Below are 22961 nucleotides of genomic sequence, written 5' to 3'. Positions count from 1 at the left end.
AGTAATTTTTTTTTTTTGGAAATTTGTAAATTGAGCAACAACATTCTTTACTATATAATTCTTATACTTATAAAAGTGTATGAAATTGATCTTCGAAATTAATTTGACCAACTTAATGAGATACATTGGGTCTTTCTATAATTCACATGCCTATAAGTGTAAAACTAACCATAACTCAGATTTATAGTCCCAACAAAATAAAAGGAATATGTAAAGAAAAAAAAATTATTTGGAGAAAAGAAAATGTATAACCTAATTATTTTTAAGCTCCTAATAAAAATTTTACTAACTGTATAATCGGATTAAACCTACATCCCAAATTCATATTTAGGTAATTAATTCTAGCGAGCATGATACAGTTGGTACTTATTTATTTTGGGGAAATTGGGTTACATTATATTAGTACATAGTAACATTTTTTGGCACGTTCATTATCTCAAGTGTATATGTTATACTTATTTTAGCACAAATTTGGTAGTATGAAATACGAAAGAGAAAAGTAAACATCAGGTCGTACTTCTTTCAGGCACCGGTCTTGCCTTTGACAATGGAGTTCCTAGACGAAGATTCCAGACCCAGATTCCTCCTCCAATCCAAGCCATTACAGCAATCCAATTCCGATCCGGAAACCCCAACGCGGTCTCTATGCCGACCCGGAATCATCATCTCTATATCTCTTTCCCTCCTCTTCTTCGCTCTCTCTTTCCTCTATTTCACCATTGAACCCTTCGGATCCCTTCTCATTTGGCTCTCTCTTTCCCTCCTTATCGGCCCTTTTGCCCCACTTTCCGTCACTGCCGGTGACATCCGGGTCGGACTCGGACCTCCCATCCAAGATCCGCCGAAAGACGAACTTTCTGATTCCGAACCCGATGCCAAAAAACCCAACAGAAGATCCAACCGACCCACCAAGAAAGTCGTTGACTTTGAGCCAGTACTGCCGGAGAAAGTTAATGGGTCGGTTGCGAATTCGGAGAAAATTAATGGGTCGGTAGCAAATTCGGTTAAAATTAATGGGTCGGTTGCGAATTTGGAGAAAATTAATGGGTCGAGCGAGTGGAGCGAAGGGGATGAGGAGTTGTTGAGGAAGATGATGGGGAAGCATCCGGTGGGGAAACCGGGGCGGTGGGAGGCAATAGCGGAGGGGTTTAATGGGAGATACAGAGTGGAAAATGTGATCAAGAAAGCTAAAGAATTAGGCGAGAAGAAAATGAGCGATGAGGATTCGTATCAGAGGTTCTTGAAGGATAGGAAAGCAGTGGATAAGAGAAGTGAGAGTGGAAATGAGGATGATTCTGAGAATGTGGAGGTGAAGAAGGTGGTGGAGAGTGGGTGGACTAGTGGGGAGGATTTGGCTTTGCTTAATGCATTGAAGACATTTCCGAAGGACGTGGCAATGAGGTGGGAGAAAATTGCAGCTGCTGTGCCTGGGAGGAGTAAAGCAGCTTGTATGAAAAGAATGACTGTGTTGAAGAAGGATTTTAGAAGTTCTAAGTCTGCTAATGCTGAAGCTTAGGGGGCATAAGATCAGTTATTGACTTGAACCTCATTATAGGTAAATTTTCAGCTTTATTGAAGAGGTAACAAATTTTCGTATAAAGACTACTTACTTATTTCTTGAAGAATTAAGAACACTACTTTTTTGGCATTGTTATTAGTTGAAGAAGCAATTGATAAGCAACCAGTTGTCCACTTAGAAAGTTACTGAGTTATATGTTCTTTGAAATATGTAACTTGACAATCTTTTATATGAATAAATACATTATTACCACTCTGTGGCGATTGAGTTTACTGTGGATATGCTAACTTGCTAAGCATGGGTTGTTCGTCTCAATTTTGAGTTGCAATTTACTAAGGATTATTTCTTGACATTGGATCAAATAGTTGATCTTGGTACTGTGTGATGCTTGGAATCAAAATGCTTTGACGTATCAAACTGTTAAAGGTTACAATTTCACTCTTTTAGGTGATTTTCTTGGTAATTGCTAGAATACGTTACTTGTGCAAACATTACATGGTATGGTATTCCATATAAAATATACCCGAGAGGTGAACTCCTAACAAAAGCACCATGAGATGGGACTTTTCTCCCAAACATCTCCTTCTGCACGAGTGGCTATCGCTCCTAACCTTTGAAATTGAGCTGCTTCTCTCTCTTGTTCCTTATCTGGTTCCGGCCAGTGGCTTGGAAGCAAGCTACCCGCGCTATATAGAGGGAGAAGAGCAGCAGGATTGAAGAAGCTGGTTCAAAGCTAAGGTATCAATCGGCTTTCTTTCCGTCTTCTTTTCTGCCAGGGGTAGATGCCTTAGATTAAGAAAGGGTTGGTAGGCCCTCAGTCCATTCCCGATGATCCTCTCCTAGTCAATTGCTTGGGGTTTCGGACCATTGCTCTCTTTTTTAGTCGTATCAGGTGCATCGGCTTTGCTTTGACTTGCCTTGTCCGTATAATCAGTAATCGATGTAAGAAAGATTCTTCTATGATAAGTGGTCCATTCCACCTTAAGAAGTAGCCCATTCTATTAGGTTTCCTGTAGAGCGAGGGCCTCTTCTTCCTGCCTTTTCTGTAAGAGACTTTCTTTCTTGCCTGAGTATGGGTCTACCTGCCTTATTCTTAGATGCCTTACCATTCCTTATCCTGAGTCTTGGTATGCTTAGATTCCGGTTCCCCAGCCGACTGATGAATCTCTTTTTGCTTGGTGTGCGAGACAACAGAGGGGCAGCTTAGCCTTCTTCTCCCTTGCGGATCTATTACAACTAGCGTATAGTCAGCTTGTTGCAGAAAAGTAAATGTGATTTAACTTTCCGATTATGCTCCAACTTTGCTTCTTTTACATGTTGAGTAGTAGTTTAAATAAATGGATAATATAATCGTTTGCTGATTTTGAAAGAGGTGAAGTAGATTAATGTGCTTATTTATTCTAGTGAAAGAGGGGGTCTATTTAAAGGAATATAGCATCCTCTAAACCTTCTAGAGCATGCGTCTATCTGGAGTTTGAGGTAATATTGTTTTATATTTTGACAATCGAGAAATCACCGATGGCCATTGACTCACGGTTCGAAACCCATGGATAATAAACTTGTCCTTTTACTATTCTCCACTTAAATATCAGACTTTTGTATGCGGTGGGATTGGAACACGTGACATGCGCTTAACCAAAGTCCTGGGGCAATAATTGGAGGTAATGTTGTAGCGACGAAATAAACAAAAAGTAAGGATAAAAACTTCAGGGTTCAATATAAGGAAAAAGAGTCATGTTTTCCTTTACAAAGGGAAAGAACAAGAAAGAAAGAAAGAATAGGAATATGAATGCAGGCATTTTATCTTCTGGTTTGTTGGCAGCGTAGGTGTACCAGCTTGGAGCTGCAAAGAGTAGGGGGTTCATCGCGTTATGTTTAAACAAACTCGATCGAACAAATTTTTTTTATTTTTGCGCAAGTCTGATTTTCTTCTTCTTTTTTGAGTGCAACAAATGTTCATTCAATAGTGTAGTCAAATAGATGAGAAGCATCAAAACAAAAACCAGAAGCTAGACAAGCTATTCGAACAAGAAAGTAAGCTGCCTTATTAGCATCCTAGCTAGTCCAATGGAAGGACAAGGCATGATATTGATTTATTAAAGAAAAATAATCCCAATAAAACTACCAAATTCAAACAAATAGGTAATATTGATTTAAGAGCAGTAAAAAACTTTTGATAATCGAATTTAACTATCACCTTGTTAATATTTAAGCCCTTAAGCCACGAAAAGCTTCAGTATTATGAGCATGCAAAAACCCAGACAAATGACTTGAAGACCTTTAATAAACTAGCCTTGATCATCCCTCAAAATTGTAGCAAACTCCGTCATCACTTCCTCTTGAAACAATGTAATGTCAATGTTGCAGTCAGAGGGACGGGGGCACCACTGTCTTTAGTATGCCAATTTCCAGCTTTAAAGTTCCGGGTGCAACTCTTTGAATACTTAATGACTATGATAATTTAGCATTAAAATACAAACATCAATATTTGAAGGAGAGTCTTAAATTCAGTCGCCGTCGCCTAATCAGACTATCAAATTTGAAAGAGATTCAGAGAACTGAAAAAGAAAGTTTAGGTTGAAGGGAGGCAGAAGGGTTTGTTTCTCTATTATGGAGGAAAGGAGGGTTAGTTTATATGTTCCAGGGCCGAGGAGTTTGAAAAATATTAGGCTAATTAAATATTAAGTTGACTTTGACTATTCTATAGAAGTGTTAAACTATAATTAAATTCAGTAAAGGTAATATAAAAAAATATAGCAGTTGAATACTAAGTAATTAAATATGGAAGGACAAAGTCATGGAATTGATTTTTTAAAGAAAAATAATCCCAATAACAATACCAAATTCAGACAAATAGGTGGTATTAAATTAAGAGCAGTGAGAATCTTTTGACAATCGAATTCAATCATCATTTCATTAATATTTAAACCCTTAAGCCACAAAAGGGCTTCACCAAAGGAGAAAGCGGAGTGGTCTAAATTCGCGAGAAGGCCACTTTGGAATCATGTCAAGTTTGTAGGAAATTATCAATAAATGTCATGAAGACACCTCCAACGAAATTTCTTACTAGTTTTTTCATAATTTTTCCCAACAGCTATTAATCACAAAATGAAGGATATTAATAAAAGAATTCACGACCACTCTATTTATATTTATTGAATTGTCAAACCATGCTATCAAAAAAACACTTGTTCACATTTGTATCAACTCAACAACAACAACAAATCCAGTATAATCTCACAAAATGAAGTCTGGGAGGGGTAGAATGTACGCAGACCTTACCCCTACCTTGTGAAAATAAAGAGGTTATTTCCAATAGACCCCCGGTTCAAGGTAAAAGTAAAAATAAAAGAAGCAGACACAACACTTAGTAACATCAACAAGATAAGGTGATAAGATGACAGAATGATAAAATAATCGAAGCGAAAGGATCAACATATAGTCAAAGAAACCTATGGATAAGAAGGTATGAAAATAAGAGATTAATACCAATCCTACCGATATTAAAATGAGACACTTACAGCCTATCTATTAACCTTCTACCTTAATTTTCAACCTACACACCCTCCTATCAAGGGTCATGTCCTCAGTAAGTTGAAGTTGCGACATGTCATGCCTAATTACCTCTCCCCAATACTTAATAGGTCTACCTCTCCTTAGCCTCACTATGGTTAACCTCTCACACCTCCTCACCGGGGGCTCTATACGCCTCATCTTCACATGCCCGTACAATCTCACTCTAGTTCCCGCATCTTATCCTCCACGATGGCCACTCCCACCTTATCGCAAATAATTTCAATCCTAATATTATCTCCCTTGATATGACTACACATCCATCTCAGCATCCTCATTTCTGCTACTTTCATCTGCTATATATAGGTATTTCTTGACCGGCCAACACTCCGCCCCATACAACATAATCGGTCTAACCACTACTCTATAAAACTTACCTTTGTGTCTTGGTGGCACGCACCTTCTTATTACACAAAACCCCTGAAGCGAGCCTCCAATGTTTGTATCAACTCAATAGTTATAAAAAATGTGTCTTGCTTATAAATTTTTATGGCAAAATACTTTAAAATCCCCCTAAACTTGGCATGTATTATTGATTACATCCTTAAACTATCTGTGGTCTTAATTACCCCCATATACTTGGTTATTCGATAGCTATTACCCCCTTGGACGATCTCATCCTAAGAAAGTGGCATGCACTCGCCTTCCACTTGGATTTTCCTGTCCATGTGGCATTTTTTAAAAAATAAAATATATTTTATACATTTTTAAGCGTGTTACTTTTTTAGATAATCTTTTTCTAATAATATTTATAATGAAACTTGGTTAGAACTACATTATTTAGGCTATTTTTTTTATTTGGCTAAAAATAATAAAGTTTTAGTTATTATTTTTGAATTAGACCTGAACATAAAGATTTATACAATTGAATCAAATAGTCAAGGCTTCTAAAAAGATATAAAAATACATAGTTTGATTTTTATTATTTTGATTATAATTTTTTATATAGCTCTAAATTATGGAGCTTTAAAAATATTTTTTTTTTTACGGATATTACTGGAAAAGAGTAAAAATACATAGTTAAAATAAATAGCCATTGCATCAAGAGAAGAAATATAAAGAATATACGATTGCAAGTTCATTATTTTGGCTATACTTTTTTATTTGGTAAAAAATAATGGAGTTGTAGCCATTTTTTTACTGATTTGACTCGAAAATAAAAATACACAATTAAAATAAATAGTTATTATATCTAAAAAATAAATAAAAGAAAATACACAACTAGTACTCCATTATTTTTGCTAAAAGTTTTCTATTTAGCTAAAATGATGGGGTTCCAAACAAACTTTTACAAATTACACCCCCCTCCCAAAAATAAATAAATAAATAAATATGCAGTTGGAACAAATAGACATTATATCTATAGAAGAAATTAAAAGGAATAAAAGTTAGAGTAAAGTCCACATTATATGTCAAGATGAAGCAAGAAGAAATACATAGTTGTAACAAATAAATCATTATATATGACTATATGCAATTAAAAGTTAAAAAATAATCTACTTGTAAGCTGATTTTTTATTTTTTCTTCACTCTCACACGCTTAAAAGAGAGTACACCCACACTCTTTGCCACATCAGCGTCCAGGGAGGTAATGGCTCTCAAAAGGCCAAGTTCATGGGGTAATTAAGACCACGAATAGTTTAGAGGTGTAACTAATAATCCGTATCAAGTTTAGGGAGATTTTTAGGTATTCCGCCAATTTTTATCACTTAAGTTATTTATAATGTGTATTCTTATTTTTTATAGCCTTTATAATAATTAAAATTCGTGATTTGGTGCAAAAATGGATATTGTCAAAAGCACTCAATAAAAAAACCGGGGGTCACATTATAAATATCGAAGAAATCCGATTATCCGCATAACGAAGTGCAGTAAAACCCTTTTGTAGCGAATAGCCATGGGGATTCTATCATGGTGGAAGGGCGACAAAAAGGAAACTCCTAAAACCACCCAGAAACCCGACCCGAAACCCCAAATCTCATCCGGCAAGCCGGAGGTTCCGGGCATGAACGGAGCCGTTGAGGTTTCCCGGCCAAATCTACCGCCGGCGGATATAACTGTTTTCGAGTTCGGGTCAGTGACTGCTTCTGTTGATAAGGTTACACTTGCTGGATATTGTCCTGTTTCTGATGAGCTTGAGCCCTGCCGTTGGGAGATTTTACCGGCGACTGGGTCTAACGCACCACAATTTCGCGTGGTTTTCTGAATTGGGGTAAGAAAGAGCTTGTATGGAACTTGTGAGGAAGACTTGTTGTTTTTTTCACTTGAGGACATTGAAAAAAGGGCTTTTTTCTTGTTTTTGTGTAATTTACTGAGCATGGTTAATGAAAAACTCTAATTTAGTTGCTAAATTCATGTTAAGATTGTAGATTTTCAGTGCATTTTATGTTGGTGTTCTGTTTCTATGTGTGTTTGGTTAATGATTTTGATTTTTGAATTTATCTGTTGTGTAGAACTTTTAGTTTTAGGAAACGCCATTTTATTTAATATTAGAATAGATTGAGCTCGAATAACGCAGAATGGATACAGATGATTTATACAGCCAACCCTATTAATTCGGGATTGATGCATAGTTGATAGATGTTCTAACTAAAATGGTCTAATATTTTCAATGACATGGTGTCCAGGCCATCTTGTGACTATTCACCTGGTACCCGCTACCTCTCATAATTACAGAGTAAATCTGCCCCCAATGCTTAGGCAGAGGTGAACAAGTCACCTAGTGTTTTTTGGTTTTGCCTCCGTTCAGATATGAACCTGAGACCTCATGAAAAAATAAGAAGAAATTTCTTACTAAGATGATTTATACAGTCTATCCCAATTACTTGATAGTGGGCTGAACGCAGAAGACAAATGCTACTACTTTTGAACAGGATTGTTATCTTATAAGAGCATTTGAATGGACGATAAGAGCAATCAAAAAAAGAGCTATCTGAGACCAAAAGGCAATGTATTCACGTGGCTCTTTTTTGCTTCTTTCCTGTCTGTCTTGTTTCAAGAAGTATGGCAGAGTTTCTGCTGGCGTTAGACTGAAGAAATTTGGTGCAGCCAAGTGCAGATGTGCTGTATGTTGAAATATTCTTATAAGCTTACGATTTCTTGAACGATATTCACAATTTATCTGGGCCATTTGAGTTTTCGTAGTAAGCCCTTTTCTGAGTTGGCTGTGCTTATAGTTTGTAAAGGCTTATCTAAAGATGCTTTTTCTTGTGACAAGATTCAGAGTGTTTTTTCCTTATTAAAAAAAAAAAAAAGATTCAGAGTGTTTTGCAAATTTTCTTTTGTAGGACATGATAATGATTCTACCATATATACTCTGATAATGTGTTTTGCAACACAATGGGGGCTTTCCTTGGTTTCCATGGTTTCCCAAGTGGTTCTTTGTACTGTCAGAGTTTTGAGTCTGGCGAATAACTAGCTATAACTCCTTGATTTCCTGTGTTTGCATGCTTGATACAATTTTGATTTCAGAATGATGTGTGTACAAATTGTTATTTAGTAATATGTGAACATTAATCAAAAGCAGAGTATATTTTAATGCAATGTATGGTCATGAATCTTCTCTAACACATTCTCTACTGTGTTAGAGAAATAGAAAGAAGGGGAAGAAAGTTTTTATTGTCTTCTCTTAATTGGGAGGAGTATTTTGCTGCTGCTATCCCTATGGGAGAAGCATCACTGTATATGGATGTTTTCAAACTTTTGTTCAAATAAGTAATAGGTAAAGTTGCATTACAGAGGCTGAAAAGGTAAGCCCCGAAGGAGTTGTGCTAATCCTGTTGATAGTGGATTTGTAATTTTTAACTAAGATGGCTCCTTTAGTGCTGGAGATATTTGAAAGATAGATTTCAACTCATTATTATTAGATGCCATCTGGACAGGGGCGGCCAAGAAGATTGGTGTCCTAAAGCCAATTTTTAATTTGGGGCCTTTTAGAAGTAAAAAAAAAAAATTATCATAACATCGATGATTCATTCCGATGTTTCTACACATAGAACAACACAATTTAGCGCAATTGTCGCACAATAACTCACTTAAACCAACAAAATATAGGGCGAGTAATGTGCTAAAAGTATAGAATTTTGGCCTAACATCAGTTGTTAATAGTTTCTTTTATAAATAATTTAGTCTCTCCTAAGATATTGTTAGATATTGTTGATCTTAGATAATAGAACCAAATTCATATAGATACCTCACTAATGATGTCACTCGTAAAATTTAAATAATAAAAAGTTTTATATTCGCGACAAGGGTTTAGGGAGGGAGTGATTCTCTTTCTGATCTAGATTACTATGAGATTATCTTTTGGTTATATCATTGTTGTAAATACTAGTATATGTTTATGGCTAATCTGTTACCTTTCTCAAAAACAAAAAAAAAATGTTTATGGCCATTGTTCATAATACAGGATTGTCATTCCACCAGACAAGATCCTCAAGTGAAAAAGTTGTCGTTTGGGAGGAATTCAAAACTAAAGGTGATGTTAGGAAATAAAAAGATAACCCAACTGCCAACCAAACATTGGGTGCATTGTAACACAAAGAATCTACCGACATTGGACGTTTATACCAAACTAACGAACACATGACATGTTTCTATCATATGCTCCTTTATCACTAACTGTGGTTAATATATTATCGGCTTATAATGGTTTTTATCACTCCAGATTGTGTGGTTTGAGCAAGTCACAAAAATGGAAAATGTATATACTTGGTTTGAGCAAGTCACATAAATGGAAACAAATAATATTATCAAAAGCAGTTGTGGCATATGCTGAGGTACATAATTATTAGCTTCAATGTTTCCAATGTCTCTTCAGCAAAAAAAAATAAACGTTGTTCCCCAAGTTTTTCCGACAATTCTACAAAGAAAGGACTCAAGGAATGATCCAAAACGTCCAAACAAAGAGCTAAAGAAGTTCGCCTCTCCTTATAGCCAAAATAAACAGAAGGCAATGATTTGTTGTCACAATATTCAGTATTAAATCTGCTAAAAAGTAGTTAAAAGTCTCAAATTTTGACTACTACTTCGTTAGTAAGTTAATCAAGAACTGCCAAAACCGAGATACTGATCTACAAGTTTCGCCACTGAAGAGGCTAGTGCATCTGCAGCATCCTGGCTGGTTGCTTCAGCATATACTCTTATAACGTCCTCTGTCCCAGATGGTCTAATAAAACATCTGCCTCGGGGGTACTTTGCTGGATAAAATAAGAAATACAGTTTTAGTAGCTAATTAGGGATCATTCAATGACATAAATTTGCACAAATTGATATGGTTGATCAGGATAAGCCACTTGCAACAAATACTCGGTTCATTTTAACTTTCAAAGGCTGATTATTTAAGTTTTACATGGTTATGGAGGCTGCAAACATGACTTTTGTGCATGAGGAAACCATAGAAGATAATCATCCCGGCTACAACCACGAGAGAGAGAGAGAGAGAGAGAGAGAGAGAGAGCATTCAATGGACCGGTGATTTCAGCTACCAAAATCAGACGACCTACTAAGTTCACCAAAGAGAACAAAATCGAAGCTTGATTGGCACTAACTACTGAACATGGTGTGCAAGTTGATGGAATTACCTATTTCAGCATTTATGGCTTCTTGAATACCAATAGGCTGAACAGCCACTGTCTCCGCATTTGCTGTGAGAACTGCAGTTCTGTCAACGACCTTTACCTGAAAATAGGAGGATCTTGGAATTGAAGCACTTATCTTAAAAGTGTAATTTCTTTGAAATGAGATGAACTACAAAGAGACTTATTCAAGATCACATTCAACTCCAAAATGATGGATAAAACACACCGAAAAGAAAATCTTGGAGAACTTACACGTGCATTTAAAAGTAAAGTTGATTCTTCCTTTTGGGAAGAGGTCAACTAGTTGCATTAGCAGCAAACTAGAAAGTTGAAGTTTAGATTTCTTTATTGCAGTCATCCACTTATAGTGAGAGTACATCACTAGCTTCTCAGAGCTTCCCTGAACCTGGGTCTATTTTGATTATTTAATTCTGAATGTGATGTAACTCACTTGAGCTACTGCATAAGCTGAATTTCTCTCTTTGTTTTCTTCTACCTTTTTGTTGTATGACTGATAAGTTCTGTTTTCTTCTCCTTCTTTGTTTACTTTCCTTCTCTCAGTTTTTAATTTAGCCCGAGTGTGGAGATAAGGCACTGACTTGAAGCAGTCTACTAAAGCATCCTCCCACAGCCTGATTAATCAACTGAATTAAACAGCAAAACTGAAGTCTCTATTCAATGGATTCGGAGTTAAAGCAGTTATTAGTTGCATATCTCTAAAAAACTATGCAGACCATGTGACGAAACTCAAAGTGCAAGAGTCTGACCTTTAGTTGTCTGCTGGGTAGATCATGATAAAGCTCATTCCATCTATGTATGGACCATCCCATGTATTTCAGGATAACCTCCACCAGAAGCAGCCCACTTAACGCATCTCCCACTGCCTGATTAATCAACTGACTGACAGCCAAAAGTCTTGAAGCAGCCTTTTGTTTCGCTGAACCTAAAATAAGTAACAGATAGATAAAATAAGTGGTAAAAAATAGACGGTCAATGGCCACAACAGCAACAGAGGAGGAGATTGGGTTAGACCTTCTGACGTTGATAAAAGCGTCTTGTGACTAGTCTCCAGCCAGCATAGGAAAGCTTCTGAAAACAAGATAGTTCCATGCCCATTCGCCTCAAAATATATGCCAATATCGAATTCAGCAGCTTTTTCATGCAAGTATTTGACTCCTGTTGGGGTAAGCACAACTTCTAGACCCATCTCGTTCAGGTAATCAGTTGATGCGCCATTCGCATAAGCTGTCTGCACAACACCTAGACGTGCTTGATAAGAGTCATTTCCTTTCTTTCCTTCACCCTCGTTCAAAATACTTAGTTGCTCCTTGATAAATAAAGCAAACAAAGACAATATCTTATCCCCATCAACGAGTTCAATGTTGTTGTTCTTCTTCGACAGAACTGAGAAATAGACTAGCCGATCAGCATCCCCATCCAAACTGGCACACCTGAACCACTAGGAGTATTGAAGTAATTAATTACCACTTCTCTTCACCATGGAAGCTGAGGATTTTGATCAGTTACTGGAAAGATAGTAAGATTACCACATCAACAGATGATACTAACCATAACATGTATCCGCTCTGACTAGATATGAGCATATGATAAACAATCTTCTTACTGAAAATCTTCCTAAAAGTGATGCTTCTTGGAAACAATTGATACACTAATTTATGCAAGAAATATGATCTTAAATTATCAGTCAGTTTTCCATCGAAATGTATACTGAAACACACATAAGTGCAATCTAAGAAGCCTTATCAGGTTAGTAACTCCTACACGCATATAGCATCCTAAGTAGGGCCAAGAAAGACAAGAGAAGTGCACTAAACAGGTATAAGAGAGATCCTAACAAATCCATATGACTGAAAACAAGTTAAACTAAACCATTATCACCAATGAGAGAAATGGCATAGGATATAATCAGATTTCCTCTTTTCTGCTTTATATTTAAAAGTAGCTGCACGTTCATCCAAATGAATATTAGATCTAGTGAATATCATATTATATTTATGCAGCATTAAACTCACAATACCCAAACACTGCAGTTAGACAATGTTCAACAGAAACTTTTCTAGATTAAGGAATGGACAAGAAGATGTTTAACCTTAGCCCAGCATCGGCACTACCAAAGCTACGTGGAGCAACCTTCTCTTTTTGCACATAGTCAGCACCAACACCTTCATTAAGTATACCATCTCCCCTGTTACGAACTTCAATACACAACCCCGTCAACATCTTCTTAAACTGTTCAAGCTTTTCCCCACCAACACCATCTGCCCCATCCACCACCAATGTAGCATCGTTGCCATTCTTGCTGATTTCCTCGGGCTTTAAATCCATCAAACACCTAAAAAAGTCAGTAGCATTTCTATTAAAACATATCTCAACTAAATTTAAAGGCTTCAAGAAATTGTCTACTTAATGTGACCTGAAAGAGGTTGAAAGCTGGTGAAAATAACAAGATTCAGATGCCTCCAGGCCTCTATTTCGTGCTCGAACCATCCAATGCAGTTGTGGTGTTGTAACCACTCCCATGTCAGTGCCAATTGCTCCAATGATTGAAGTGATTCCCTTCAATAGACATTTATTTGCTACCAATAAATACAACTGAACTGCAAATCATGCTGGTCTATCTAACTAGGAGGTTCCTTTGGCACTTCTATTCTGCAAGTTCATGCATGAATCAGAAGGCCAACAGGAGTTATAAGGGTAATCAAAAGACACAGAAAAGAGAAGAGAATTATTAAACCTAAACTAGACAATGGATTTTTTTATTGTTAAAGGTAAACTAGACAATGGGATTAGATGAAAAGGATTCTAGATAAGCAGCAGAGGAGTGTAAAGCAATATGGTGTACAAAGTCAGAGCCTATAGCAGCTCGAGTTCCACCTGAATTTAACTGCAGTGAAGCAGATAGACACTGGATTAAAGAAATGTGAACAATGTCCATAGAAGCTATGCAAAAGACCTACTTGTTTGGCAGCCTCAAGGAGAGCCTCTCCACTAGGCCTTGTGTCTCTTCCTAATAACACCTCCGCTAGCTGTCTTCCTTCAAAGCCAATTTCTTCTTTCTTCACAAATTCAGTTATTAGCTGTTCCCAGAACAAGATATAATGAATCAGAACTTAGCAAATTGACGGAATACTAATCCATCACTTGATGCAAAGGATTATAGGCAGAAGCGAAAACAGAGAAGATAAAGTCAAATCTTTATTGACATTTGTAAATGTCAAACTACTTTATCAGCATAGCTAAAACACTTTATAAGCACACTAGTAAATCACATTCATGCAGTAATACCAAAACTACTTATTGGGGTCTCAATCAATAGCAACAGTCCAGAATCACATTATATTCTTAATGTTGATCTTCTTTTCCAATATAGGACAATACCCCCGCCCCCTTATCCATCTTACCAATACTAATTACGCGTAGTTCAACCTATCGAAAAAAATTACAAAGACTGGTTACAAGAGAAGTCCTACATTTGTTTCATTTGCCAGTCATACTCTTCTTTGTACACTTATTCTCTGGTTTCCATTCTTCAATTTGTGTGCAAGTGGTATGTAGCAGCTACCTCTCTAAAGATATTGATAGCTAACTCTCTAAGAAATTTATCAGAAGAGAAGAAAGAATAGTCATCGTACTAACAGTAACACCCCGTTGCTTGCCCATTATCGTAAAAGTGCGATCCTTCTATTCAGACTTGTTCTAACCATATTTTCATGTCCCAAAACCATTTCCCACTCTTCAATCTGCATGGAAAAATATGCAAGCCATGCCTATCCTATTCAGATTAACTCCACATGTTCTAGGGATTTCCAACCTTTCTACGTATCTTGTTGGTCAATTTCAACTGCAAGCTTGAGACTTTTGGCAATCACAACCACAACATAAAAGAGAAAGAGAAAATATATTTCCACACAAAGACAGTAGCAGGACTGATAGAACATGAGTTCATTTATGTAATAACATCATATTGTACTCACTTAAATACTAAAATGAGTTTGTGCCAATCAAGCAAAGCTTCCATATGGAAGTAAGTGAAAGTTGCTATACGTAGTTGTTTTGCCCTCAGCTAAGTGTAATCAAGGATTTTTTTTATCAAAACATCCAGTTTCCTTTTATGATCCCCTTTTATCAGTTTACATTTTCCCTTCTTTCTCTTCCTAGCAGCCCTTTCACCCAGAACATCCTTATCTTTTCTATTCCCGTACTTCAGTAATATAATCATATTTCTCAAACCCTCTAATTGGCTTATGTTGCAGCAGCTGTGCATTGTAATTGCTGTGATATACCAGGATATATGTGAATTAATGCACTCTTTCGTAATCAGTATATAGTAAAGAAAGATCAATCATTTAATCAGTTATGTCTCCGTCGCAAGCTAGTAGCATTCATTCTGCTCTATTAACGCCCATATTGTAAATAGATAATCTTCAAATTTTCCAGATTTATCCCATTAACCTGCATTCTTTCCACTTGAACAAGATCGCAAGAGTACTATAAAAATGAAAGCTTTTTCTTTTCCATTTTTTTGAAAATTTGACAGACAAATACATATTCACATATATTTGCATACGTAGTATATGTGTTTTAAAAAAACGAGAGGATTGAAACCTGAAGGAGGGAATGGGGATCAGGGGCATTAGCAATGGCATCAGAGAAAGGCTCCCAATCCTGAGTCAACATTCCACCACTTGGGTCTGCCACTTTGATTCCATTGTCTGCTACTTTGTTGTGTGATGCAGTGATCATCAAACCTATCACTGACCCAGTCTTCAACGACCTTAACGCCGCCAATATCCCAACCCTGAATACCGTCGATTCCAGCAATGATGCATCAGCTCTGAAACCAGCTGTCCCATAAGACAGCTTCACCCCTGTTTATACATTTTCAAAGAATTAATCAACTGCATCACGATCCTGACCTAGTTGTATCGGTTTCTATGAATCATTCGTATCCCGTCTGCATCTACTTGGACTCATTTTGGTTCACACATTTCAACGAAAATCAGTCACCAATCAATCAATTATGCCTCAATCCCAAACTAGTTAACGCCTGCTATATAAATCAAGCAATAATCAATCAACTACAAATTGATCCCAAACTAGTTGGGTCGGTTTTTGTGAACCAATTGTATCCACTCTGCATCTACTTGGACTCATTTTGATTCATAAATTTCAAAAGAAAATCAATCAACAGTCACAATTACACGTCAATCCCGTATTAGCTAAGGCCTGCTATATATAAATCAATCAACTAAAACCTTGATCCCCAGCTTTACATTTTTTCTCTATTCAGACTCATAAAGTTCATACATTTCAAAGAAAATTGATTAACAATCAATTAATCACCATCCTAAGAACCTCTTTTCATTTGGATACCAAAAAACAAAATTTGATCTTTATGACAAATTAGTGATTCTTATTGCTTTTTCCTTAAAAAAAGGGAAATTGAGAAACCCATTTGGAGAAAGATTGGACCTTTGGGAGGAGGGAAACGAGCGGCGGATTCGAGCAGAAGTGATTGCTGCTTTTCGTTCATCCTTTTCTGAGCTGAGAGCACTGTGTTTCAGTTGATGCTGCTTTTTGGTTTGCTTTTTCCCTTTTTCTTTTACCCCCTTTAAATTGTGATTCAATTGTCTTTCATTAACATTAATTAATAAGTGTAGTCGGATAGTTGGATCTATGACTTTTACCCCCTTTAATATGTTCTTTATCACTTTTAATCAGAAATTTCTTCGTTAAAGAATGTATTACGCGACAAATTTACCATTCCTGTTTATATTGAATTTTATAGCAAATTCATGAAATAAAAGATCAATATTTTTTAACTGAAATAAGAGAGCAACAGGCTCTCGCAGCTCAGTTGGTTAGAGTGCTTGTTTAATAAACGGAGTTCTTGAGTTCAAATAATTTTATTTTATTTGTATTTTTATATTTCGCCTTTGTTATTTTTTCGTTTTGTCTAGCACCGCCAGCGGTTTATGTTGTGTTTCACACTTTTGCATATTATTTATGTTATTACTTTTTCATTTATTTGTTGTCTCTCACGTAGCTTATTTTATTTTTTTTGGTTTATGTTGTTATTACGGATCTATTGTCTTTGAGCCGTGGGTCTTCCGGAAACAGCCTCTCTACCCCTCCGGGTAGGGGTAAGGTATGAGTACACTCTACCCTCCCCAGACCCCACTGGTAGGATTTTACTGTTGTCGTTGCCTTTGTTGTTTTCGCAACGAATATAGTAGACACAAACTGTATTCGTTGTTCTTCTGAATACAAGTAATATATATTGGTAACAGTTAAACATTAAGTACAAATAATAATTAGACAAACTATAATTAGTAGACTCTAAATTATAATATTTTATGAAAAATTTTCGGAAGGAAAAAGCAAAGCGAGTCAAAGCCCAGGGTTTTGTTGGGCTCAGATGCAGAATACCTTAAGGGAAATTACTAGTATAAGTTATGCTTATTTAAATGAAAATTTAAAAGCGCGACAAAGAAAGTGGTTGAAAATGTACAACGACTATCCATATTTTTATAAGTAGGTCACTACTTCTACGTATGCATGTCAAAAGTTAATGGAATTTTATTTTAGTATCACCAAAAGTTTATAGAGATACCCTTTTGCTTTTAACCCGATGTTTGAACCTTGAAATTAAAGTCAGAAGCATTTTACCTCAAAAGTAATGAATCTGAATTATATGTGATCCAGAACATATACTGAATACCAGGTGAAAAATAAAAACATAAAAAAAGTAATTTTATTTTGCCATCAACTTTGCTTATCTGGCACCAATTTCAAATCATTATTGAACAGTGATTTAATAGCCTAACAAATTACATTTGCCCGCGCGCACTTTCCATTTCACAAAATGACAAGCAAGTGGTAATTTCCCTAATAATAATGGCTTTTCAGCAAACAAAATAGTTTATTATCGCCTTATAAAAAATCAGAAATATTACAGACAAGGCTCAATATCAACATCTTTGTCGCGGCTCAGCTCTCCGGCGAAAAATACAGTTGAATCTTGTCCAATCAAACGCCGCCGGCAATCGGAACCCTAGAATATTAGTTCATCAGTGATCGGTATCCCCCAATCCATCATTTTCTATCGTAAAGTTACATTTCTCATTAATTTTAGTGCAATTAATTTGTTCTATATATTTTCAGAATCTTTGTGATCGCTAATTATATTTGAATCTTTACGGGCATTCTTTAGAACAGGACTAGAAGTTTAGTGTTGAAATTGAGGATCTGCTCTAACTAATTTATCTGCCAAAGTTTAAGGCTTTTTTTAAATTGGTTTTATACTTTTTCTTAAATTTTATTCACCCAGCTGAAGTGGGAGAAGCTGTACCCTGATATCACTGTGATAAAAAATAAAAAATAAAAAATAAAAATAATGATATTAAAGGTTTACTGCATCAATGAAGAAATGTAGGATTAATGGAGAATTAAAGTGATTGAATAGAAACGTTTAGTCCTCGTGCTTGTTGATTAAAGTCTACTAAAGTTGGAATCTTTTCGAGGTTCTTAAAATATAAGAACAGGAAGGAGATCATTTATCTCTATTTTTTTGGATGTCGAAGTAGGATGATGAGATCCTAAATGGACAACTGACGTTCTTGCATTTGTATGTAAATGAAGTATCTCTAACTCTGAGCATATCCTAAAAGATAGCTCAATATGGAGAGACGTCACCACTTGTAGGTCTAACAATCTGTGTAACTTAGCAAATGTATTCCTAGTCAAGTTTCTCGCTGTCTCTCAATAAGTCTAGGGGGAAAACTCAAGTTTAAGGATAATTAGAAGCTTATATATTAACATTAAACTGACACCGATATGGCGATATCCAATAAAGACATATTACCTGAAAAAATCACAAATTTAAGAATGTAAACCAAAAATTTTTGCTTTTTCTTTTTATACTTTGGATCTCATCTCTTTTGCTTAATGAAGTTTTTGAAAAGGAAAAAAGAGCAGAAATTGCCACTTTGATCCTAATATGTCAAAGAGAGTAAAAGAAAACAGATAGGGGACATGGGCATGGGTATGGTTTCAGTGGCTCTGAGGCTTGTTCAATTCTTTCAAATGCTCTTTTCTCTTGCTTTATGCTCTGGAGATGGACATAGGGGCAACTTCTTGGAGCATGGAAGGTTAGCTCTGAAGTAAAACGCATCTAGTGGAGGAATTATCCTCTAATTAGCAAAGGCATATGTAGAAACTCTGGAGTGCAAATTCTCTTCTCCAGAGTAAACACTACTCTTTTTGGATGTATTTATTGGCATAAAATTGTGTTTCAATCCATTATGAGTAATACTGCCTAGTTCATGGCCTACTGAAGCAACTGTGTGGAGTTTTTAACTTTGAAAGAGAGTGTATCTTAGGGAACAGAGGACTGTGGTCATCAATAACAATTCTGCCAAAAAGGTTTTATCCTCATATTGCCCTACATGAAAGAAAAGATGTATTGGATGTGTAATGTCGTGGCATAAATGTTTAGTTTGCTTCATTCCTTTTTTTTTTTGTTTCTGTTATTTTTAATTGCTCAAACTATTTATGACCCACATCATATGGTCTGAAAATCCTAATTCTGAAACTGTGCTGAAAATCTGTACTGCAGCCGTTCTCTTGTATGAAGTGGGCAAGATAATGACGGACATGCCACGTTATCTCAGAGAATGCTTGCACACAGGGAAGCTAGCTTGTTTAGCAATGTTAGTATCTGGAGGCATTGTAATGCAAATTCTGGTCTGCCCCATTGTCCTTTAATATCCTATGTTTATAGGATCTCTTTTCTCTCTTATTGTAGTCATTTGTCCTGATCTGGCTTTCCTTGTATTGTGTTGCAGGCATGTGCTTTGTACAATAACTGGTGGCCAATGTTGACAGGTGTTTTGAAATCATAAATCTTGGGTTAAACTAGATCATCCATTTGCTCTTACTCCCAGTCATCCACTTGTGCAAATTTAAACTAGATCATCCATTCACTCTTACTCCCTGTCAATACGCAAATTTGGAAACTCTGCTTTTAGGATGGCCATATAAAATGATTCAACTGTCTCAGAAGGAAATTTCCTTTCTGTTTAGTTGGGGTGTGTAGTTTAGATATTACATAATTTTGTGCTTAGCTTTGAGATCTTGAACATTTAGAAGACATAACATGTGAAATCTGTTGTTTTTAAATATCTGAGTTAAAAATGCTCTGTAAACTATCATGGATCCTGACTATTGTTGGTTTTTGTTGCTGTAGTTATAATGTATGTCATTCTACCAATGCCTTTGATGTTCTTTGCTGGTTCAGATACTTCCAGTCTGTACTCTGAATCTGGAAGCGGGTGAGGCTTGTTCTTACGCACATCATGCGATAATTAGTAAATCTTAAATAAAAGCACTTCTTCTCAAGGACCAGGCCTCATATTTGCTTTTAAATGACTTGATTAACAGTTGGCTAAATGCGACTAAGTTCTTGACTGGAGCGTCCACCGTTGGCAGCATTGCAATTCCGATTATCTTAAAGCATGCTGGTGTAATCGGTTGGGGAGCCATGGCGTTGGAGCTCTCATCCTTTTTCGTGCTTGTACTGTCCATTTTGTGTTATCTTGGGATGAATGAAGAGGACGGATATAGTATGCTTTGAAATTGGTCTTACGCTTCCTGCTCTATTTGCGTGCAACAGAATATGGAACCTCAACTTCCCATTCTTGTCAACATGGTCATTGTCTGAGTCTTGTTATGTTTTGTAGATAGAAATATTGCTGTCTGTAAATTATTGGTTGTGACAAGTCAACAATTACTGCGCGAGCTACATTTGATGTTTGATAGTTCTTGCAGGATAAATTTTTTTTTTGATTGAAATTTCGGTTGTGTAATTGGAAATTGTATTCCATTTGTGAGAAGAATTTCATGACAGAATTTCTGTTCATGACTGAAGAAACTCAATGATGTTTTAATCCAGGGAAAAATAGTTGATAAATCATCATAATCATTCTTGGAATCAAATGGCCCTTAAGATGCAACCTTTTGTTATAGAATCCTTTGGAGGTTGCTAATTTTGGTGGAGAATGGAGAGAAATTAGAGAACAAATAATTGCAGCAAGAAAATGAGGTTTCAAATCAATATCAGTATTTGGAGACTTGAACCTTATGAAACCGTCCAGCATGACAAATCTTTCCTTATCTTTTTATTTTCGCGTAATGAAATTGAGAATTTTTATTTGGTCAGTCAGAGGGGTAAAAGAAGTTAAAATCTTTTACCTTAATTTTTCTGTTTGAAGGAAGAGTCTCATGGTTGATGAAGAATAGTAGGTTAGGAATGTTGATAGTTTTGGTATGTTACCAATGATTCCTATTCCCTTCATTGGGACGGTCAAATGAGTTAAAAAAACAATTGAAAACTTTTACTCCCTCCCGTCCACAATAAGTGATTTTTTGACCTTTTTTTTATGGTCCAAAATAAGTGATTTTTTCAGATTTTAAGAATGAATTAATTATTTTTTTCCTACATTACCTTTGGAGTAAATAGTGCTGGAGTATGTGTTAGGAGTGTTTATGTGAAGAGATGGTAAAGGTTAATATGGTCAATTTCATTGCTAATTAATATTAAAAGGTGAATTTCTTAATCTGTGTGAAAACAACCAAAAAAAATTACTTATTATAAACCGGAGAGAGTACCTTTATTTCTTTCAGAGTGAAATAGTGTACTGAGAATGTAACACTGCTCCATCAATTTGCAAGACATTCACTAGCTCTACAGCTCAATTCTCATTTCAAGTTAATGACGCGAATTGTAAAATCTACATAAATTAACCAACCAATTGCTCTTGATCTACTTAATAATTTTCATCTAAACTTCTCGTTAAAAGGTAATTCATCTTCAGTTCATCGCAAGTGTTTACTGTCAAAAATCACCAAAAAACTGTAGGTTCCTTTTTCTTTCCACATCCAAACCGATAGGTTTAATTATTAAATTCAATGTAAAGTTGAATCTTAAAAAAAGAGTTTTAGAAATTGTGCGGAAAAATAATTTTTGAAAGTTGAAGTTATATTTGGACATGTATTTTATTTGAATAAAAGTTAAAGTTTTGTGAGTGAAATAAAAAATTTCACCCAAAAATCGCCCTAAACCAGTTATTGGGAACTTGAAAATTTTTGAATTTTTTTTCCCAAAACATGATCATATTTCATAAACAAACAATGTTTATAATTTTTTTTTTTGAAAAAATAAAACCAAAATCGATAGCCAAACGGGAGCTTAGTACATTGTGTGATGTAAGGATTAAGTGCATGTCACATCTGTACTAGAAGCCAAATATTAGTAAGAGAACTAGTGAAATTCTCCGCACTTCGCGCGGTCATTACAAAAATTAGTAAATTTGTCATATGATCGTGTTATAAACTTAATCGAGATAGAAGAGGTACGATTTCCATGCATTTTATACAATATAAATATTTTCTCCTGTTAGGTAAAAAAATCACAATATAACCAAAAATATTTAACAAATATCAGTAAAACAGTCGTCGAAGCCTAAACTCGAAAATGGTATACATTAGTTATTGAATATTGTAGCATTCTCATGGTTGTGTATTAGGGCTGTTCATTTGGATCGAATATCCGAAATCCGAACTGATCCGTTCAATTTTGGATTTTGGATTTCGGATTGGATCAGATTTCAGATTGTGTTTATTAAAATTTCGGATTTCGTATCGGATTCGGATTGGTATAATTTTAATACGATCCGATCCGAAATCCGAAATTATTAGGGCATGTATAAATTCTAAACTTTAATTCGGATAATTAGTACTTTCTTTACATTTTTCTCCAAGTTATTACCTTTAAAATTGATGGATTTAGCTCTATTGGCACCATAGTACTCTCATAATTGTATAAACATGAATTTTTCTTACTGTACTGCCTATTTTACAAAGAAAATATACATATGAGTTTGAAACTTTGAGGCATAATAATCTGATCCGAAATTCAAAAATCCGATCCGATCCGATATTAATTCCAATCGAATTCGGATTGCATTTTCTAGAATCCGAATTCCTAAAATCTATCCGATTCATGCACAGCCGTGTATTGATTCCATGTAAAATTTTAGAAAGAAATATTGTTGTAAATGAATATACGAACACTCGTACACTGTAGTCTCGGAAAACAAAAAAGAAGAGTTACACTATATTTGAAAACAAATTTGTACCAGCAAAACTTAATAGAAACAAATTTAGAGGACTCTAAGGGTGTGTTTGGTACGAAAGAACATATTTTTCGG

General features: G+C 35.6%; 4 protein-coding genes across 7 annotated transcripts; 3 read left to right on the top strand and 1 right to left on the bottom strand.

Annotated features, from left to right (window-relative positions):
• The first annotated feature begins 405 nt into the window (after window positions 1-405).
• On the top strand, window positions 406-1798 carry LOC104091709 (transcription factor MAMYB). Its single transcript, XM_009597111.4, has one exon. It carries the CDS (start codon window positions 548-550, stop codon window positions 1514-1516), a length of 969 nt encoding a protein of 322 aa, XP_009595406.1. The 5' UTR covers window positions 406-547; the 3' UTR covers window positions 1517-1798.
• A 5135-nt stretch (window positions 1799-6933) lies between these two features.
• On the top strand, window positions 6934-7443 carry LOC104091708 (uncharacterized). The gene has a single exon (XM_070182676.1). It carries the CDS (start codon window positions 6990-6992, stop codon window positions 7296-7298), a length of 309 nt encoding a protein of 102 aa, XP_070038777.1. The 5' UTR covers window positions 6934-6989; the 3' UTR covers window positions 7299-7443.
• A 2378-nt stretch (window positions 7444-9821) lies between these two features.
• Window positions 9822-16349, bottom strand: LOC104091707 (phosphoacetylglucosamine mutase). Of its 2 annotated transcripts, XM_009597109.4 has the most exons (9): window positions 16165-16348; window positions 15298-15560; window positions 13650-13769; window positions 13106-13248; window positions 12782-13024; window positions 11704-12122; window positions 11439-11614; window positions 10675-10771; window positions 9822-10290 (listed from the first exon to the last, which is right to left on the bottom strand). In XM_009597109.4, exons 1-9 carry the CDS (start codon window positions 16223-16225, stop codon window positions 10136-10138), a joined length of 1677 nt encoding a protein of 558 aa, XP_009595404.1. In that variant the 5' UTR covers window positions 16226-16348; the 3' UTR covers window positions 9822-10135. The 2 variants fall into 2 exon arrangements, with proteins under 2 accessions (XP_009595404.1, XP_070038776.1); XM_070182675.1 differs by lacking the exon at window positions 9822-10290 and having other exon boundaries at window positions 10675-11315; window positions 16165-16349.
• A 1187-nt stretch (window positions 16350-17536) lies between these two features.
• LOC104091705 (vacuolar protein sorting-associated protein 55 homolog) lies at window positions 17537-20671 on the top strand. Of its 3 annotated transcripts, none has more exons than XM_009597107.4 (5): window positions 17537-17772; window positions 19310-19437; window positions 19539-19578; window positions 19940-20024; window positions 20134-20671. In XM_009597107.4, exons 2-5 carry the CDS (start codon window positions 19339-19341, stop codon window positions 20324-20326), a joined length of 417 nt encoding a protein of 138 aa, XP_009595402.1. In that variant the 5' UTR covers window positions 17537-17772; window positions 19310-19338; the 3' UTR covers window positions 20327-20671. The 3 variants fall into 3 exon arrangements, with proteins under 3 accessions (XP_009595402.1, XP_070038775.1, XP_009595403.1); XM_070182674.1 differs by having other exon boundaries at window positions 17644-17799; XM_009597108.4 differs by lacking the exon at window positions 17537-17772 and having other exon boundaries at window positions 19310-19403.
• Window positions 20672-22961: the final 2290 nt, after the last annotated feature.

The sequence above is a fragment of the Nicotiana tomentosiformis genome, chromosome 8 (genome assembly GCF_000390325.3).
Source record: "Nicotiana tomentosiformis chromosome 8, ASM39032v3, whole genome shotgun sequence".
NCBI classification, from domain to species: Eukaryota; Viridiplantae; Streptophyta; class Magnoliopsida; order Solanales; family Solanaceae; genus Nicotiana; species Nicotiana tomentosiformis.
Note: the sequence above shows the minus strand (reverse complement) of the source record. Positions and strands in the feature narration are given on the sequence as shown.

Bases quoted from the DNA above. Each gene is read 5' to 3' on its own strand.
- LOC104091709 (XM_009597111.4), top strand. From the start codon at position 548: ATGGAGTTCCTAGACGAAGATTCCAGACCCAGATTCCTCCTCCAATCC.
- LOC104091705 (XM_009597107.4), top strand. From the start codon at position 19,339: ATGACGGACATGCCACGTTATCTCAGAGAATGCTTGCACACAGGGAAG. The intron at 19,438-19,538 runs GTCTGCCCCATT...ATTGTGTTGCAG, and splicing joins GCATTGTAATGCAAATTCTG to GCATGTGCTTTGTACAATAA. The intron at 20,025-20,133 runs GTGAGGCTTGTT...CTTGATTAACAG, and splicing joins TACTCTGAATCTGGAAGCGG to TTGGCTAAATGCGACTAAGT.
- LOC104091708 (XM_070182676.1), top strand. From the start codon at position 6,990: ATGGGGATTCTATCATGGTGGAAGGGCGACAAAAAGGAAACTCCTAAA.
- LOC104091707 (XM_009597109.4), bottom strand. From the start codon at position 16,225: ATGAACGAAAAGCAGCAATCACTTCTGCTCGAATCCGCCGCTCGTTTC. The intron at 13,025-13,105 runs GTCACATTAAGT...TGACTTTTTTAG, and splicing joins CAGCTTTCAACCTCTTTCAG to GTGTTTGATGGATTTAAAGC. The intron at 11,615-11,703 runs GTCTAACCCAAT...TACTTATTTTAG, and splicing joins GCTTTTATCAACGTCAGAAG to GTTCAGCGAAACAAAAGGCT.